The sequence below is a fragment of the Nesoenas mayeri genome (assembly GCF_963082525.1).
Source record: "Nesoenas mayeri genome assembly, chromosome: 28".
Lineage (NCBI taxonomy): Eukaryota > Metazoa > Chordata > Aves > Columbiformes > Columbidae > Nesoenas > Nesoenas mayeri.
This window is the reverse complement of record NC_137558.1, coordinates 2,348,434-2,366,473: the sequence shown is the minus strand read 5'-3', so window position 1 is coordinate 2,366,473 and position 18,040 is coordinate 2,348,434. Positions and strand designations below refer to the sequence as shown.

The 18,040-nt window shown below is 49.8% G+C and overlaps 1 protein-coding gene across 3 annotated transcripts in view; it reads right to left on the bottom strand.

Moving 5' to 3' along the window:
* Positions 1-18,040, bottom strand: part of SCN8A (sodium voltage-gated channel alpha subunit 8) — a 45,940-nt gene that overhangs the window by 9,237 nt on the left and 18,663 nt on the right. The window contains exons 9-20 of one of the 3 annotated variants that reach the window (XM_080360706.1): positions 17,777-17,980; positions 16,944-17,231; positions 16,157-16,567; positions 14,720-14,855; positions 12,716-12,954; positions 11,909-12,082; positions 10,641-10,997; positions 9,037-9,507; positions 8,557-8,674; positions 6,699-6,853; positions 5,834-6,007; positions 470-592 (exon numbers count right to left, since the gene is read on the bottom strand). In XM_080360706.1, coding sequence (XP_080216832.1) covers positions 470-592; positions 5,834-6,007; positions 6,699-6,853; positions 8,557-8,674; positions 9,037-9,507; positions 10,641-10,997; positions 11,909-12,082; positions 12,716-12,954; positions 14,720-14,855; positions 16,157-16,567; positions 16,944-17,231; positions 17,777-17,980 — 2,850 coding nt within the window. The remainder of the gene's footprint in view (positions 1-469; positions 593-5,833; positions 6,008-6,698; positions 6,854-8,556; positions 8,675-9,036; positions 9,508-10,640; positions 10,998-11,908; positions 12,083-12,715; positions 12,955-14,719; positions 14,856-16,156; positions 16,568-16,943; positions 17,232-17,776; positions 17,981-18,040) is intronic. The other 2 variants (XM_080360707.1, XM_080360708.1) reach the window with 2 other exon arrangements.

Genomic DNA, 18,040 nt, shown 5'->3' with positions numbered 1-18,040 from the left:
AGGCTTTCAATCCAATTCCATCAGCGGCCAACACCTAGAGGGGCTGGAGACACCCAGCTGGTTCCAATTCTGCTTCTTTGCACCTGGTGATTCTCCCTAGATCAAAATAAACCACAGCTGAGAAGCCCCCTCGGATGCTAGAGGTCAAAGCCAGGCTAAATGAGAACAGCCAAGTGTTAAACGTTGTCTACAAATGGCACGTGGTTTGGGCCAGTAATTAATGTAATGAGGCAGCTGAATGCATCTCCCTTTCTTAGGAGGGGAGGGTGCAGCGGTGGGTGGGTGAGGGGGCATCCACGGTCGAGGTGATCGAGTCAGCAGCTGCATCATGATTCTCTTGGGAGTTTTTATTATTATTATTATTATTATGATTGATTTGTTCTTTCCACCAGTTTTGATCAGTTCTAGCATGCTTAAAAAAAACCGCTCCACAGGCATGCAGAAGGATCAGCTGCTAATGGCATCTTACCCTCATCCCCTCAAATCGGGACAACGCTCTTAAAGGCCTCAAAGCTCTTAGTGTCCTAAGGGACTTTATGGCACCTAGTTCCGAGTAGCCCAGGGCATTAGCTATAAGGCTGACTAAAGAGACCTACACAGAAAATAGAAAAAAAACAGAAAGAAAGAAAGAAAAAACAAAAAAAAAAAAAAAGAAAAAGAAAGAAAAGGTTCCAGACTGTTAGAACGAATCCCCTAGCGCTGATTGCCCAGCCCAGACTACCAGCCTGGGCGGCCCCCAGAGTAAATACCGAAGACATGACACCAGCTGCCTACTTCACTTGACTGAAACGACCTGGAAGGAAATAATGTGGTTGAGAAAGGCGTAAGAAAAGAACAGAGGGGAAAGAGAAGTGAGAGAGAGGCAGAGACACACAGACGGAGAAGGGGTCTGTCGAAGGAAGAGCCCAAACGATGACAAAAACCTTACCCTCGCCCTTTACTGTCTGCAGGATCCCAGCGGCTCCCATTAAACTTAAGCCAGACAAATGTTAAAGGTACCTATGGGAAAGAATACAGATAAATACACACACTGCACAAACTGCGCTCAACTCGTCTCGCGATGCTGGGGCTGAGCGGAGCTGCGGCCTCCAGACGGGCCTGCGTTGAATGTGCTGCTGCCGCACTGTCTGAAACACACCAACGCCGACCCCGCCACGCGTGGTGCTGGGGCGGCCGAGTCCACCTCCTGCCGCCCGGCACCCGAGGACGGGGACGTGCCCTCTGCCTGCAACACCGAGCGGCCCCGAGGATGAGGATGGTCGGGCTCATTCCCGCCGTGCGCAGGAGTTGTGGGGCTGCTGGGGCTCTGGCCTGGGTTTGTTAGAAACACGTTTCTCTTTGAGTGAATTTGCCTGTCAGCTAAAGCTTCATATTAGCTGCATCTTCCTGAAAAGCCAGATAAGTGTTTTGGTAAACACAGCAATGGAATGAGAGGTCAATGATGAGAATGGATGCACATCTCGTGAGAGGGGCAGGAACAGGTGACCAAAAAGTGACCAACTGAGTATAGAATCACAGAACCCCAGAGTGTCAGGGGTTGAAGGGACCTGGAAAGCTCATCCAGTGCAATCCCCCCATGGAGCAGGAACACCCAGATGAGGTTACACAGGAACCAGGCGGGTTGGAATGTCTGCAGAGAAAGAGACTCCACAACCCCCTGGGCAGCCTGGGCCAGGCTCTGCCACCCTCACCACCAACAAGTTTCTGCTCAGATTTAAGTGGAACCTCCTGTGTTCCAGTTTGCACCCATTGCCCCTTGTCCTGTCACTGGTTGTCACCAGCAGAGCCTGGCTCCATCCTCCTGACACTGCCCCTTTCCATCTTGATCCCCAGCAATGAGTCCCCCCTCAGTGTCCTCTTGTCCAGCTCCAGAGCCCCAGCTCCCTCAGCCTTTCCTCACACGGGAGATGCTCCACTCCCTGCAGCATCTTGGTGGCTGCGCTGGACTCTCTGCAGCAGTTCCCTGTCCTGCTGGAACTGAGGGGCCACAACTGGACACAAGATTCCAGGTGTGGTCTCCCCAGGGCAGAGCAGAGGGGCAGGAGAACCTCTCTGACCTACTGACCACCCCCTTCTAACCCAGCCCAGGTCCCATTGGCTTCCTGGCCACAAGGGCCCAGTGCTGGCTCATGGTCACCCTGCTGTCCCCAGGACCCCCAGCTCCCTTTCCCCTATGCTGCTCTCTAATAGCTCATTCCCCAATTTACACTGGAACCTGGGGTTGTTCTGCCCAGATTCAAGACTCTACACTTGCACCCTTCAGGTGCCTGCCCTGCAGTTGCCAGGACTTTCAAGATGGGTTTTGTATATTTTGTATTATTTTCTCTATTTTTATTAGTAGCATTAGTAAAACATTTTAAATTTTCCTCCTCTCTGTCCTTCTTTCCCTCCCGATCACCTGTGGGAAGGGGGAAGAGTGCGGGGTCGAAGGGGGAGAAGGGGTTAACAATACACCTGCCACCGTTTTACTGTCACTCCGCAATCAAACCCTCGACAGGCTCCTACCACTGGGAACAACCCCATTTCCATTTCCATTTCGGCTCTACCCCTCTGAACTACCCAATATCCTTGAGCAGCGGTACCAAGCGTGGCTCAGCATCCGCAGGATTAAACCCTGTGTTACCAATAGCCTAAAACCATCTACTTTTGGAGCTGGCCTGTGTGTTCGGGGCCGTCGTCTGTTCCGACGCGAGCCAACGGAAAACACTTTAGATCAGATCAGACATGACTTGGCCATTTGTGAATAATATCTACAGACACCACTGTGCCAGCATCCCACTGTTCTCTGCTTTTGGCCGGGATCACATTACAGACACAGATAAGAACCAGATATGTCAACCTTTCTTATGGGAAAAAAACAAGACATCAATATACTGCAACAAATAATGGACAAACATGAGACCTCCTCTTAGAACAGGTGGGATTTTCAGGTTAATTCTCAGAATAGGCCACTTCCTATTTATTATTTAAAAATGGATATTAAGATAATAACGTGAAATTAGTTATAACGATGCTCGTTATTCCACACATTCCAGGACCAGATTTCAAATGCAGGAGCATAGGGGAAAATGTTCATCTTATCTTTATCTTATCACTTTATATCATTTCATCTTATTTTACTGCTTGTGCCTGTGCTTCATGCCGCTTCTGTCTCCAGATCTGCCCCAAGGTAAATGGCCACGATATTTGGCAACGTGCTCTGGTTTTCCATGGGGTTTTCTGATTTTAAACGGACACCGATTCAAACATCCCGGGGTGTCCCAGAGGTTTATGACAAAGTCTTTGTGATGGGCCTAATTAGGACGGGATGGAGCCCACGGCAACGTGGGGCCATGGAATTCCTGCTCCCGAATTCCAAAATGCGGATGGGATCAGAGGCCATAAACAAAGAACCACAGTGGTTTACCCCGTAAATATAACACGCTGAATCATCACTTTTACAGCTGCTTCCCTTGGGATAACGACTCGGTCTGCAGTAAATCAACCCACTAAAACCTGGCTTAACTTTCATGGGTCTTTTGAGTTTGATTCTCCGGGACAGAGACAGCGCAGCGCCGACGGCTGACAAAGGGAATCCCACATTGACTGCAGAGTACGAGCCTTCGTATGACCCAGAAAAAGACTCTGTCTTCACCAATACACCCAGCAAGCTTTGGGGCTCAGAGGAGGGTTATTTGACAACGCTAGCAAACCTGGAAAATACCATTCAAGAGCGTTGTTATGACACGAAGGCTTGTTCTGCCAGCCTGACTTCACTCGAACCCATTTGCGTCACATTAAAAATTTGTCAAAAAGAAGTTGGATTTAACGAATAGCTGCGATCTTGCTGAGTGATATTTTGGCACCTCAAATGCATATTTTTGCATATGAAAACGTGCCGCTCTCCTGCCTGAGACATCAAGTGGAAAGAGGAATTCTTCCTCAAGCCCTGGTCCACATGCGCTCGTTCCAATGTGTTACCTGATAGGGAGGGTCCTTATCTTTACTCCCCCAGCAACCAGGTACTCGGGATGAAAACAAAACGTGCACCAAATCTGACAATTAAACTGCATTTTGCTCCCAACGGCTGGAACTCAACTCGCACTGTGAGCAGAACGCCTGGCAACGCTATTTCTGTGCTCGGCTGCTGGTCGGCTCTTTAATTCAATACCCCAAAGAATTGCCTCTGCTGGAACGCTCTCCTCAAAAGCGGGACAGGCACAGGGTTATTTATCAGAAATTAATGCTTCAAGAAAGGTGTTAAGGGGATCACAGAGGACTTAAAAAATAATTAAAATTCAGTTTTCTATAGGAAATTTTCTAGATGTCTATAGGACATCTCCAGTCGCTCCTGCCCTGAGTTCCAAGCACAGTTCCTCCGCCTACTCAGAAGTATTTCCAAGCGATAACGTCACTGCACAGCGACTTGTCATAACTGAATCGTATTCAAAATGGTCCAAACAAGAAGCTTAGAACAATTTCACAGAATCCCAGAATGTCAGGGGTTGAAGGGACCTGGAAAGCTCATCCAGTGCAATCCCCCCATGGAGCAGGAACACCCAGATGAGGTTACACAGGAACCAGGCGGGTTGGAATGTCTGCACAGAAGGAGACTCCACAACCCCCTGGGCAGCCTGGGCCAGGCTCTGCCACCCTCACCACCAACAAGTTTCTGCTCATCTTTAAGTGGAACCTCCTGTGTTCCAGTTTGCACCCATTGCCCCTTGTCCTGTCACTGGTTGTCACCAGAAGAGCCTGGCTCCATCCCCCTTTCCATATTGATCCCCAGGAATGAGTCCCCCCTCAGTGTCCTCTTGTCCAGCTCCAGAGCCCCAGCTCCCTCAGCCTTTCCTCACACGGGAGATGCTCCACTCCCTCCAGCATCTTGGTGGCTGCGCTGGACTCTCTCCAGCAGTTCCCTGTCCTGCTGGAACTGAGGGGCCACAGCTGGACACAAGATTCCAGGTGTGGTCTCCCCATGGCAGAGCAGAGGGGTTTTATTCTCACCTGGGGCATTCACTAAGGACACTGATTCACAACAGGACGCGCTGAAATGTTTTAAGACTCCAAGCACTTGGGATTCTAAAGTTCCTTGGTTTGAAATTCTTCGCACTTTGCATCCTATTGAATTCCAGCACCTTCTGCCGCTTTTGACAGCATAAATTCCATTTATTTTAAATGCCTTTGCTGTGCTTCAGAGCCAAATTTATTACCAACACCTCTCTCTATTGACTTAATTTTCAAATGTATTCTCCCTCAGCAGAGGAATCCCAGCCCGCCCGTGTCCCTCGTTCACGCTGCGATCTCTGCTCACCAAACCTTCTGGTTTGATATGATGCTGCTTTTTCTCTCGTGGCCATTACATCTTGTTAACGGAAGGATGACGTTGAGCTTCGTTTTGCATAATACGCTTTCAAACTACTCGAGTTTGCACAACTGTCCGCACCCAGCGCTCAGAACGTGGTAGGATGGGAAGATTCTGCCTGTCTCATCATCCCCCCATGGTTAATAATGCAAATAATTGATTACAGAAGGTGTCACAGAGGAATATCGCACCTGCACAAGTGCTCTCACTGTTAACGCCATCCAGCAGCTCAACCTGTGTGCAGACCCCTTCAAAATAACCTTTTCAGCGGAGCAAAAGTGTCTCTGAGGCAGAAATTGTAGGGAAACACCAGCAATACTCAAAGGGCTCAAGGGTTTCACCCTTGTTTTGGAAACACACAGATACCCGAGACTAAATCCTCATTAACCACACGATTCGGTGAGGACATTTCTCCAGAGAAAACATTACCCCGGCGTTTTTCTACCTCCCGTTTTGTTTTCCACCCAGAAATGAGGAGAGGATACATACAGCCACGATGAGGAAATCCAGCCAGCACCAGGCGTTGGTGAAGAACTTGACGAAGCCGTACGCACACCACTTGAGCAGCATCTCCAGGATGAAGATGTACGTGAAGACCTTGTCCGCGTACTCCAGAATGGTCCGGATGGTTTTCCTCTGCTCTATGTAAATATCCTCAAAAGCCTGGGAAATAACAAGGTAACCGTGTCGTTCTATGGGATTTTATTCCATTTTATATCTAAACCTTCAGCAACTGCTGTCACTACGATAACACACACAAGCGGGTTTTCTCTGCAGCTCAGCACATCCAAAAGGGCCGAGTTAATTGGCAATCAGAGTGTTAATTACTATGAAAGCTGCGCTGGTAGAGAAAACCAGGCTACTGCTGCAGGATATGGGTTGGTGGGGACTTCTGGCCTAAAGCTCCTAAGGTGGCTTCAAGTTGTATGACCCCATCTGCTAAACACTGGGTGTACTGCACGAAAGCAAATATAGTGATTATGATATAATTATAACATATATACATAATATATAGAGTCATTTGTGTCTATGTGACACTATAAGGCCAAGAAGTTCTGCAGAGATGGGAAAGTGAGCAAAGGGAAAGGAAGGTGAAAATGAGACATAGATACAGGCTGGCTTTGTCCAAAACCTTCACGTTCCTAGTCAAGCTATGATCAGAACCCAGATTTGCAGGCTTTTAGTCTTTATTCTTAATTTAAACTAAATAAAAATCATTAAATAAAGGCTTTTGTACCCACCACAATGGAGCTGGTTTGTTTTCCAAGCAGAAATCCCCCCAGCTTGCTGTTTCACTCCATTTCCTCCAGACCCCTTTCCCGAATAACACTGGCGGGGTCTGTGTGTGACTCACCAGGGCGCCGCTGCTCAGGAGGATCATGAAGATGATGAACGTCTCAAACCAGTTGTGCTCCACGATCAGGAAACACGTTTTCCGCAGGGTCCACCACGACTTCCCCAGCCCCTCCTCGATGTTCACCTGGCAGCACTTGCAGCGCTGCATGCAACCTGCAACGGGGACACAACGAGCCCCCATTTCCTTAGGCAACAACAAAATAACATAGGAACGTAAAACTGTCATTGTCTAGAAGCAGTTTTGATGCCAATTCTATTTAAAAACGCTGAGTTTCAGTTAAAACTCCCGTTTTCTTGAGAATTTGATGGTTCCTTTCTCCACTGGGCACCTGAACTAACATCGATTCCTGAGCAGATTAAGCTCGTTATACATGGTGAGGAATCCAGGCACTTGACAGAAGAGGAATGGAAAACTTGCTGATAAAATAACCTTGAACCATTTAACACATCTTTGCCATGGGAATACCTGTAACGGATCAGCTCCTGAAAGACACCGAGGCCAGCAACAGAGAGGAAAAAACTCGACTTGAAGCCAGGTTCATAGAATCATTCCAGTTGGAAGAGACCCTCAGGATCCAGTCCAACCATAACCCAACTCCAGCACTAAACCACGGCCCTAAACCTCGTCTAAAACGCCTTTTAAACCCCTCCAGGGATGGTGACTCCAGCACTGCCCTGGGCAGCCTGTTCAATGCCCAACAGCCCTTTGGGGAAGAAATTGTTCCCCAGATCCAACCTCAACCTCCCCTGGTGCAACTTGAGGCCGTTTCCTCTGCTCCTGGCGCTTGTTCCTGGGGAGCAGAGCCTGACCCCCCTGGCTCCAAGCTCCTTTCAGGCAGTTCAGAGATCAGAAGGTCTCCCCTCAGCTCCTGTTCTCCAGCTGAACCCCCCAGGTCCCTCAGTCTCCATCACATTGTGCTCCAGCCCCTCACCAGCTCCGTTCCCTTCTCTCCACTCGCTCCAGCACCTCAAGCTCTTTCTTGGCATTAGGGGCCCAAAACTGCCCCCAGGATTGGCGGTTTGGCCTCCCCAGGTCCCAGCACAGGGACGGTCACTGCCCTGGGCCTGCTGGCCACACCAGTGCTGGGACCAGCCAGGATGCTGGTGGCCTCTTGGCCACCTGTGCACACGCTGGCTCATGTTCAGCCGCTGGCACCAACACCCCCAGGGCCTTTTCCAGCCGCTCTTCCCCAGCTGCAGCGTTCATGGGGTTGTTGTGACCCCGGTGCAGGACCCGCACTTGGCCTTGCTGACCCTCAGACAATTGGCCTCAGCTCATCAATCCAGATTCCTCAGTAGATCTTTCCGACCCTCCAGCAGACCAACACTCCACCCAATTTGGTGTCATCTGCAAAGTTACTCAGGATGCACTTCATCCTCTCATCTACATAACTGATCAAGAGATTAAAGAGAATTGGCCCCAATATCGAGCCCTGGGGACACCACTCGTGATCGAACAACGGGATCTGTCTCCATTCACCCCAACTCTTAGGGCCAGTTCTTTATCCATGGCAGAGTCCACCCATCCAGGCCATGAGCTGCAGCTTCTCCAGGAGATGCTGCGAGATATGGTGTCAAAGCCCTTGATTGTTCTGCTTCTCATGGCATCAGTCGTACAAATCCTCCCCATGCCCTTGGTCATCTGGATCCTGGCAATGGCAGCTACATCTCCAAGGCCTTCATTTGCAACTTCTTCTAAACTAGTTCCCCTGCGATGCAGGGTCCAAGAAGGGTCTCAAAATAAGCTGAGGGCCAGCCTTGATCTAGACTGAACCCTAAGCTTAAGGTAAGTTTACAGCAGCCACAGGTCCCGGTAACACCTCAGAGGCTTCTTTCGACCCTCAGAGTCCTCTTACCTTCCGTGAAACAGGCGTCTGGGTCCAGATACTCCTCCGGTGCCTCCACGGGGACTTCTTCCACCTCGGGCTTTATATCGATGGTGCTGCCTTCAGAGGAGCTGGTGTCATCTAGTTTCTTGGATACAAAATAAAACGCAATCCAATCTATAATTAATTCCCAACAAATATCAGACTTTGTGGTGACTCAGCAATACGTTCCCCAGATTTACTGCAATGGAAGTTGTTTCCTAAATTCACCTTGTTAAGATCCTGCCCCGCTTTGCATCTCATGTTAACAGGACAGACAGCATGAAGTATTTATATTATATATATTTATTTGTGGCTCTCCATAGCACAAGAAACTTCTGTTTCGAGTGCAAAGTCAACATGATAATATAAATCGAAGTCTTGTGCTGGACTATCTAGTTCTCCCTCCCAAGATGCTTCCACTCACACGAGGGTCAAATGACTGAATGAATATGTAGCGTTTCCTCCTACCTCTTTGCTGCCATCAGGATCTGTATCACTGCTGAAATCTTCTGTGTTGAGGTTTTCAAAATCCGATTCACCTACAGCAATAGGCACCCGGACGGTGAGATTGGGGTTATTGATGAACGACATGTGATCTTCATCTATGATGTACTTCTCCACACTGCTCCCAATTCCGCTCGTCGTGCCGTTGCCGTTCTTCTGAAAATCGATGTCTCTGTTGATGTCGGCGCCCGTGTGGTTAGCGATGCAGTTCACCTTCTTGTCATAGAGCTCGTCCAAGGGTTTGACCTCATCCGCCTCTCTCTGCTTGAAATGAGCCTGCATGAACTCGCGCACCTTCGCCTTGGTCCAGGCGATGCCTTTCTTGATGCGGATGACGGAAATCTGCAGGTTGTTCATCTCCCCGTCGTCATCTGTCGCTGCCAGGTTGTCGGCGCTGAAGGAGCTCAGGAGCAAGGCCAAGAAGAGGTTCAGCACCTGAAAGAGAAGAGGTCACGCTTGGCAGAGCTGACACACAAGGATCATGTTTCTACAGCTGAATATGAGGGTTTAAACCACCTGCGGAGTCTCCGGACACACCGAGGAGCAGCTCCGGTGCCCGCAGACCTGCCGAGGGCTCAAGGAACAAGATGCTGGTCCCGCAACACGTTCCATGCGCGGGGAAGCCCGCGCAGCACAACCGCCTGGTCCCAGCGGCTTTGCGGCAGGAAAAAGGGACCCTGACTGCAGATATTAGAGAGGGATTTGAGCAGCTGCCAAGTTCAGTTGGAGTCCCACCTCTGGCTCCAATGACGTGCGCCAAATCCAGGCATTTTGGGTGATCGCTCCCAGCTCTACTTCCTTGCCCTGGTGATAGTCGCCAGGATTTATGTTGTCAGAACCTCTTGGTGAGATGAGCCCTTTCAGAGAGAGCTCTCACCACTACTTTTAAGACATGCAACTGTTACTCTATGTCATTCCTAAAATTTAAGCCCAGAAGGAACCATCCTGATCCAGCCTAACCTCCCGCACAACAGGTTGGGGAGCTGTTCCAGCCCATTCCTGCACACAGCGCCATCCCATGACCGAGCCAGTGGGCAGATCTTAGAGGAAATGTCCAACTTGATTTTAATACTTCAGGATCTTCCCCTGCATATCTAATTCTTTCCTCTCCCGGCATTTGAAAAGCCAGGTTTTGCTCCTTTTAAGCTGCTTTTATGCCCCCAGGCCAAGTGCGGGCCTGTCTCCTTTGACTGAGGGTTTTGTACCTCCAGCTTTTGTTGCAAAGGGCTTGGACGCCTTATTTGTGGGCAACTGTTTACGGGCCTTATCAGGGAAATTGCATCCTTAATATTGAGCTACCAAAGCATCAAGGTTTAAGGCAAGGCGGCAATAAAACATGGCAGACATTCCCTGTTATCCCCTCACTTCCCGCCACCCCTTTCCTTTAGATCGGAAAGATGATTGGAAAGATAAGGGGAAAGGAAGAGACCAGGACACAAAGTCAACAGGACTGTTCATACGTCAGAGGCCACGAAGGACCCCAAGAGACTCCCCAAGTCTGGTGGTCTCCCCACGTTCTACCCCACCCAGAGGCAACCAAGAAAGCCCATCAGTAACCATTTACTGACCACTAAATTTCCGATGACCATGACCATCATGAAGACAATCAAGCACATGGCCTGGCCCGCCACTTCCATACAATCCCACATGGTCTCAATCCATTCCCCACACAACACACGGAAGACAATAAGGAAGGAGTGGAAGAAATCGTGCATGTGCCAGCGGGGTAGCTCACACTCCGGATTGATCTTGCAGACACACTCCTTGTAGTTTTTGCCGAAGAGCTGCATGCCCACCACGGCGAAGATGAAGACGATGATGGCCAGCACCAAGGTCAAGTTCCCCAAAGCGCCCACTGAGTTACCGATGATTTTGATCAGCATGTTCAGAGTGGGCCAGGACTTGGCCAGTTTGAAGACTCTCAGCTATAAAACAAACCCAAAGAAACACCACAAAGCAGAAAAATTATGCTTAATTCCATCTTAAACAGCGAGGAAAATCAGGCTGAACTTTCTAAACATCAACCGGCTTGTGTTTTATGGGAACATAACCCCGTGTTTCTGCTGCTGAAGTCAGTGGGCGCAGGGAATGCCGAATTTCTCCTTCGATTTGGCCTCTTGTGCTTTGCACCTGGTTACCCAACCCCCAGTGATCTCCTTTTACACAGGAAAAGCACTGAGCTGCTTTTTGCTCTGCCAACTTCACACCATTAAGGAATAAGGGGATTTATGTGAAGGGTGCGCATCACAACAATTTACTTTTCTTTCCCCAATGCTTCTCATTTTCCTCTGGAACAAAGGACTCGTTTTCCTGCCCTACCCACCACACACAACCAAAGTTTCATTTCCAGAGAATCTCATTTGGAGACACAATTTCTGAAGCTGGATATAAGCAGGAGCTCCTTGGAAAATCTGACCACAGTTGTGGTTGTCTGCACCCAAAAATCTAACCTGGAGTTTTCATCATTTAATTGGCAAAAGATGAAGTTGAAGGACGTGAAGACTGTGGGTATTCAGCAACTTTGTTGTACTGTAACATACAACCTACTCAATTTGACCACAGGAAATAAGGAGTGCGTTCTAAGACGGTTCATCCCCATCCACGTTAAGTACTCCCCACCAAAATATCATCCACTGCCTACGTGCAATGGGCTGTTGCTCACGTCTCATGAACAGCAGTTGTGAAGCAAGAAGAGACCGAAAATATAACACTATTCCACCCCTGTCCCTCCCAAAACCAAACCCAAAGTGGGCTTGGCCTTTAAAAAGCTTTCCAGAAGCCCCAAGACAGCAACATTCAAAAAGGACTGGAATATGGAATATGGAAAATGAAATACCAATCGGAAAGATCGCAGCACAGAAAGTCCTTCCACGTCTGCTAGACTCAGCTCCATCAAACTGAGGGAGACAATAAACCCATCAAAGATGTTCCAGCCTTCCTGGAAATAATAGTAGGGATCCATGGCAATGAGCTTCAGGAACATTTCTGCTGTGAAAATTCCAGTGAAAACCTGGAGAGAGACAAAGACCAGGCAAAGTTTCACTTCTGTTCATTTGCTGATCAAACGAAGCCATTTGTGAGGCCGACTCAAACTGCAGCCTTGGCTGAGCAGTTGTTTGTCCCCCGATGCAGCACAAGTGTCACCGAGCTACTCAGGTGTATACCAGGAATTAACAGAAATGAATCCTGACCAGGGAAGCGCACCCTGAGCAAACAGAGCACGGCCAGGGCGAGTTCGCGCTGCTCCGTGTCCCCCAGAGCCCGGAACAGACGCTGTTTTAGTCTAAGTCCGTATTAACAAGTCGTGTATCATCCCAGGAGTGGATCTGGACCGGGCACTGGGGAGGCCAAACCTCGAATCCTGGGGGCAGTTTTGGGCCCCTTGCACCAAGAAGCACCTTGAGAGGAGGGAACAGAGCTGGGAAAAGAGGTTTAGATTGGATCTTGGGAACAATTTCTTCCCCAAAGGGCTGTGGGGCATTGAACAGGCTGCCCAGGGCAGTGCTGGTGTCGCCATCCCTGGAGGGTTGGACAGACGGACATGAGGTTCTCAGGACATGGGGCAGTGCGAAGGGTGTGTGAATGGTTGGACTCCATGATCTTAAAAGTCTTTTCCAACCAAAATAATTGGCCTATTTCTTACCAGATTTCCTACGGAGAGCACGTGTTCAAACTCCGGGGTCATAGGATGGTGCTCCATGGCCATGAACAACGTGTTCAGCACAATACAGATGGTGATGGCCAAGTCAACAAAAGGATCCATGACGATTAAGTTCACTATCTCCTTCAGCTTGATCCAGTACGGATGGCATTCCCAAATCAAGAACGTGTTGGCAAATTTGTACCAGCAAGGGGGACACTTGCGCTGGGACTCCTCCAGCTCTGCGGGGACAAAACAGAACAGCAACAGGTTCAGGCCTCACCTCTAACGCTGCTGGGTCCATCTGGTGCTCAGCACGGCTCAAATAGTGTCTTGTGCCTCCCTGCTTGCACAATAATTCAATATTCTTGGGTTTGAGATACATTTTGCCGTATGTACGTATAACACTCAAAACTCCAGGATTGGCAATAGCTTAAAACAAAGAGTTACTAAGCCATGAACGTCAAGTCCACGGCCAATTGTGCAAATGGCCACAAAGTCTTTGTCCTGAGCTTCACCGACTTCTCCCTCGTACCCATCACGTCCGCACGAGGTGACCAGGAACGGCAGCTCTGACCCGACAGCCCCACGTGGATCCTCTGATTCCATCCAAATTATTATACATCAACTATATTGAACTCAGAACTGATCAAGGTAAAACGGTTTAAATTGAAGTTACAGATTCTAAACCGCCTTTGGTGCCGGTTTTTAAATAACTTTAATGAATTCGGCGCTGAACGCAGACACGGTCTAAAAGAGGAAATAAATGACATAATGCTGCGATGGGTTTTTAGCAGGAATAACCTGATTAAGACAAACCACGTCCATTGACAGAAATCAAATGCTGCATGTGGTTTCTTTCCAAACTGGCTTATTTCAAGTACTCAGGGGGAATGAGAAATAAAGATGAGGAGTTCCCCCTGTGTTCTTTGACTTGCAACAGCTCCATGTGAGGTTACCCAGCCGTTCCTGCTGAAGGTTTCTATCTGCACGGGTAGGGAAAGGACCGCTGCACTCTGCTCCTCATTGGTTCTCTGGTTGCTTGGGATTCAGTTGCCTTGGCATTTCTAAAGTTAAACCGAGGCACCGTAGCCCCGTAGGCGTTTGCGCGGGAGGGAGGCAGCGGCAGAACCTCACTGTTTCTAAGTATATTTAGTTTTATACAGTTTGATTGCAGGAGACAGCAGGAATTTGAGATCATCAACCTCATATGGCTGCTGTTCGTACATTCTCGCTGGCTCCTGCATCACATTTTGGGAAACCTCGTCTCGGTGCACTGTCCGTTCTCTTTCACAGCTGCCACATCGCAGCTCTTAGTGGAGCTTAAATCCTTTTCTCCCACGGCCTGTAGGCAAAGGAGGGTCCCTCCAGTCCTTGGGAGCCGGCAGAAGACACAACACCTGCATCAGACCTCATTTTACTTATGGACATTCTACTCTGCATATTCATTATTGTAAAACAACAACTCTTTGTTGTCTTTATCTCTGTATCTATATCATTCAGATGCAAATGCAATTACATAAAGCCTAATAGATACTTCTGTATCACTAATGACTCAAAAGAAGCGGGTTTAGGCAAAACCGCTACGTGAAGACGTACCAGGGATGGCTGAGCTGTGTCTGTCGGAAGCGCCGGCACGTTCTGACAGGCACCCCAGGCTCCAAACGCCTCTCTGCTGTGCAGCACTTGCCTGAGCAGACGGGGCCTGACCCGAACCCGCGTTCCCCATCCCATAACGTCGTTTCCATCCCTCTGACCCCCTGACCACTCTGGAGCCATCCCGTGAAGATCAGCATCACCGTTCGACATCGTCACGGGCAAGCGAGTGGACACACGGTTGTACCCGCGTTCTGTGACAAGCAGAGGGGCGGCCGGCACACGGAACCCAGGGCAGATGTGATGTGAACCCTCCTACGAGCTCCTCCGTCTTCCTACAACACACCACGAGAGGGCAACCGATCCCTACGGGCTGGCAAACCCCAAATGGCCGCTTCCAGCCATACCCACCCTCAACAAGGGTGTTGGTCAAGCCGGTCATCACGCTGTTGGTTCGGTCCTTCCTTCCATAGGACGCGTTCACCTGATCCATCGAGACCAAGAGAGACCCGCCGGGTTTCTTTCTAATCTCGATCTCAGTTGTACCCTGCAAAATTCATACACCGATAAATACAAACTCTGCGTCTTCCCAGTATTTTACGTGCTATCAGCCTAGAAATACGGCACGTGTGCCCAAGAGAGAAAATGACCTTTGTTCCTGCCATCCTTCTCACTTTCCTGTATTATTTAAGTGCCAAACCAAAAAAATCCTTACGTTACCAACAGCTTCCCTTGCAAAATTCAGTGAGCGCTAAAGGATTGTTTCTATTGCCCTTTAAACCTTCAAATGTTTTATCTTTTTTGTGGAGAACACTTGCAACTTTGGCTGGTTTCCCCATTCCCACGCTTTAAAACAGCTCCTTGTGAACTGCCCTGACATGCACCAAGGCTCCTACTATAATTAGTCCTTGAATTAAGGACTCAATCCCAAACCCAGCTTTTCCCAGGAAGCAGAGGGAGGAGGGTCAGAGGGTGTGAGGAGAAAAGAAAAGGGACGTTAAAGCACAAGCTGTTTAATCCCATCCTGACTTTATCCCAGAATCCCAGAATGTCAGGGGTTGAAGGGACCTGGAAAGCTCATCCAGTGCAATCCCCCCATGGAGCAGGAACACCCAGATGAGGTTACACAGGAACCAGGCGGGTTGGAATGTCTGCACAGAAGGAGACTCCACAACCCCCTGGGCAGCCTGGGCCAGGCTCTGCCACCCTCACCACCAACAAGTTTCTGCTCAGATTTAAGCGGAACCTCCTGTGTTCCAGTTTGCACCCATTGCCCCTTGTCCTGTCACTGGTTGTCAGCAGCAGAGCCTGGCTCCATCCTCCTGACACTGCCCCTTTCCATATTGATCCCCAGGAATGAGTCCCCCCTCAGTGTCCTCTTGTCCAGCTCCAGAGCCCCAGCTCCCTCAGCCTTTCCTCACACGGGAGATGCTCCACTCCCTGCAGCATCTTGGTGGCTGCGCTGGACTCTCTGCAGCAGTTCCCTGTCCTGCTGGAACTGAGGGGCCACAACTGGACACAAGATTCCAGGTGTGGTCTCCCCAGGGCAGAGCAGAGGGGCAGGAGAACCTCTCTGACCTACTGACCACCCCCTTCTAACCCAGCCCAGGTCCCATTGGCTTCCTGGCCACAAGGGCCCAGTGCTGGCTCATGGTCACCCTGCTGTCCCCAGGACCCCCAGCTCCCTTTCCCCTACGCTGCTCTCTAACAGCTCATTCCCCAACTTACACTGGAACCTGGGGCTGTTGTCACCTGTGCTCAGACAGACGCACAGACTCTCAACCCATTCTTCTCTTGCAGGGCGGCGCTCAGAACAGGAGGCGAGGACAGAGTCCAAGCCTGGGCTACCTCCTCATCCCCCCCCAACACCCTCCTTGGAGCTGCCGTATTTGTGTTCACCTCAGGCAGGAGGCGTCCCCCGGGTATGCTGGACGGCGGGCCGCCGATGAGGGACACCACGCCGTTACAGTCCACCGTGCTGTTCCTCTTCACGTTCCGCCGCAGGTTGGGGAAGATCCGCGAGGAGCGGCTGCCTTGGCTGTAGCCACTGTAGCCGCTGTAGCTGCTCCTGCGGTCCCGGCCGCGGATGGGGATGAAGAGGGAATCCCTGCGGCCTTCGCTCTCCTCCACCGTGCTGTGCTCGTCGTCCGCAAACTCGTTCTCCGAGACCGGGTCACAGAATCGGCCTTTGTAGCTGAAGATGCTGCTCTTGCTGTTGTGTCGAGAGAGAAAAGGGGAGCCTGGGATGCTGAGGAGAGACTGGGAGGGAGAAAAGAGAGAACGACAGCAGCGTGAGGAGCGCGGAACAAAGCGGCGCAGGGCGTCAAGTGCTGCTCAAGTGTTTCTGCTCCTCTCCAGGTCTACGCAAACCATCACCACCCTTCGTCAGCTGCGCTTCAAGAGTTGTTCACCCTTGGCTGGCTGAGCCACCGCGGTGAAGTGATCTGGTTAGATGAACCATTTATGGCGGGGTAAGTGTGTGCCAGGGCTGCAAACTTGGGCCTCACGTGTCCTCCTGATCCGCCGCACGTTTAAGACAGTGGGCAAATTCCTTGACATGCTAATCAGGATCTGAACTAGAATATGATCCCGACTCCAAGCAAGCATAACCATTAGCGAAGGAAATTAAAAGTACCTGGTTCATGATGGAAAATTTCCTTCCCAGCCTGTTATCCGGGAGCCGGAACGCTTTCCTCCTCATGCCGTCCTCAGACTCAGACTTGAACACCTTCTCATTGTCACACTTCTCGTCTCCTTCTGACAGCTCCTTGTCCTTTCGTTTCTTCCTCCTGTTCCGACGCTCCTTGGCGCTCTTGGAACTGAGTTTGGAGATCTCGGAGGAGCTCCGCGACATCCTCCCCCCTCCGTCATCCTCCACCGCATCTTCAGACACCGTCCCTGCCGAAGTGACCATGGCAGCCGCCTGTGTGTCCAGGCAAGAGAAGGGAAAAACAGATCACATTTACCATGATTAATACTCCGTTTTCTGCTTTAAGAAAGATTAATACAAGTCTTTGGGACAGGGTTGAGATGCTTATTCATTCTCTTGGAAGAAACTTGCAGCCAGGACTTGTAAAATTTTTTCTAGACTACTTTTTGGAGGTGGTAAAATCTCAGTCCCTCAGCTTTGTTATAAGCATTTGGTAAAGGCCCAGCAAAGATTTACTTGTCTGTCTTGCAAAGATATTCCCACCCTTACCCAGGAACTCTGGGAACACTTAAAATTTCCTTAATTGAAGAGTTTTCTGCATATAATACAGAAAAAACAGCAGCAGAGAAGAGACAATGCACAACGTGAACAGCAGCAGAGAAGAGACAATGCACAACGTCAACTGATGCGGTGCCAGAGCAAACCAGCCACGGCATTGCTGTATTGTTTTATTATACATCACTGCTCTGTGATAACAGGCAAATAAACCTTCAAATATGTAGAAGCATCAAAAAAGAAAATGCAATTGAAACACTCACCTGTTCTTCCTGCTGCTTTTTCAGTTGCTCTAACATGGCCTTGAATTCCGCCTCCTTCTGCTCGGCCTCCTCCAGCGTGGCCTGGTTCTGCTCCTCGTAAGCCATGGCCACCACAGCCAAAATCAGATTGACCAGGTAGAACGAGCCCACGAAGATCACCAGGACAAAGAAGATCATGTAGGTTTTTCCTGCCGCTCGTAAGGTCTGGAAGTAGAAAAATAGGGTAGAGGGAAGAGAAAAGGGGAAAGCAACCTCAGAGTGACA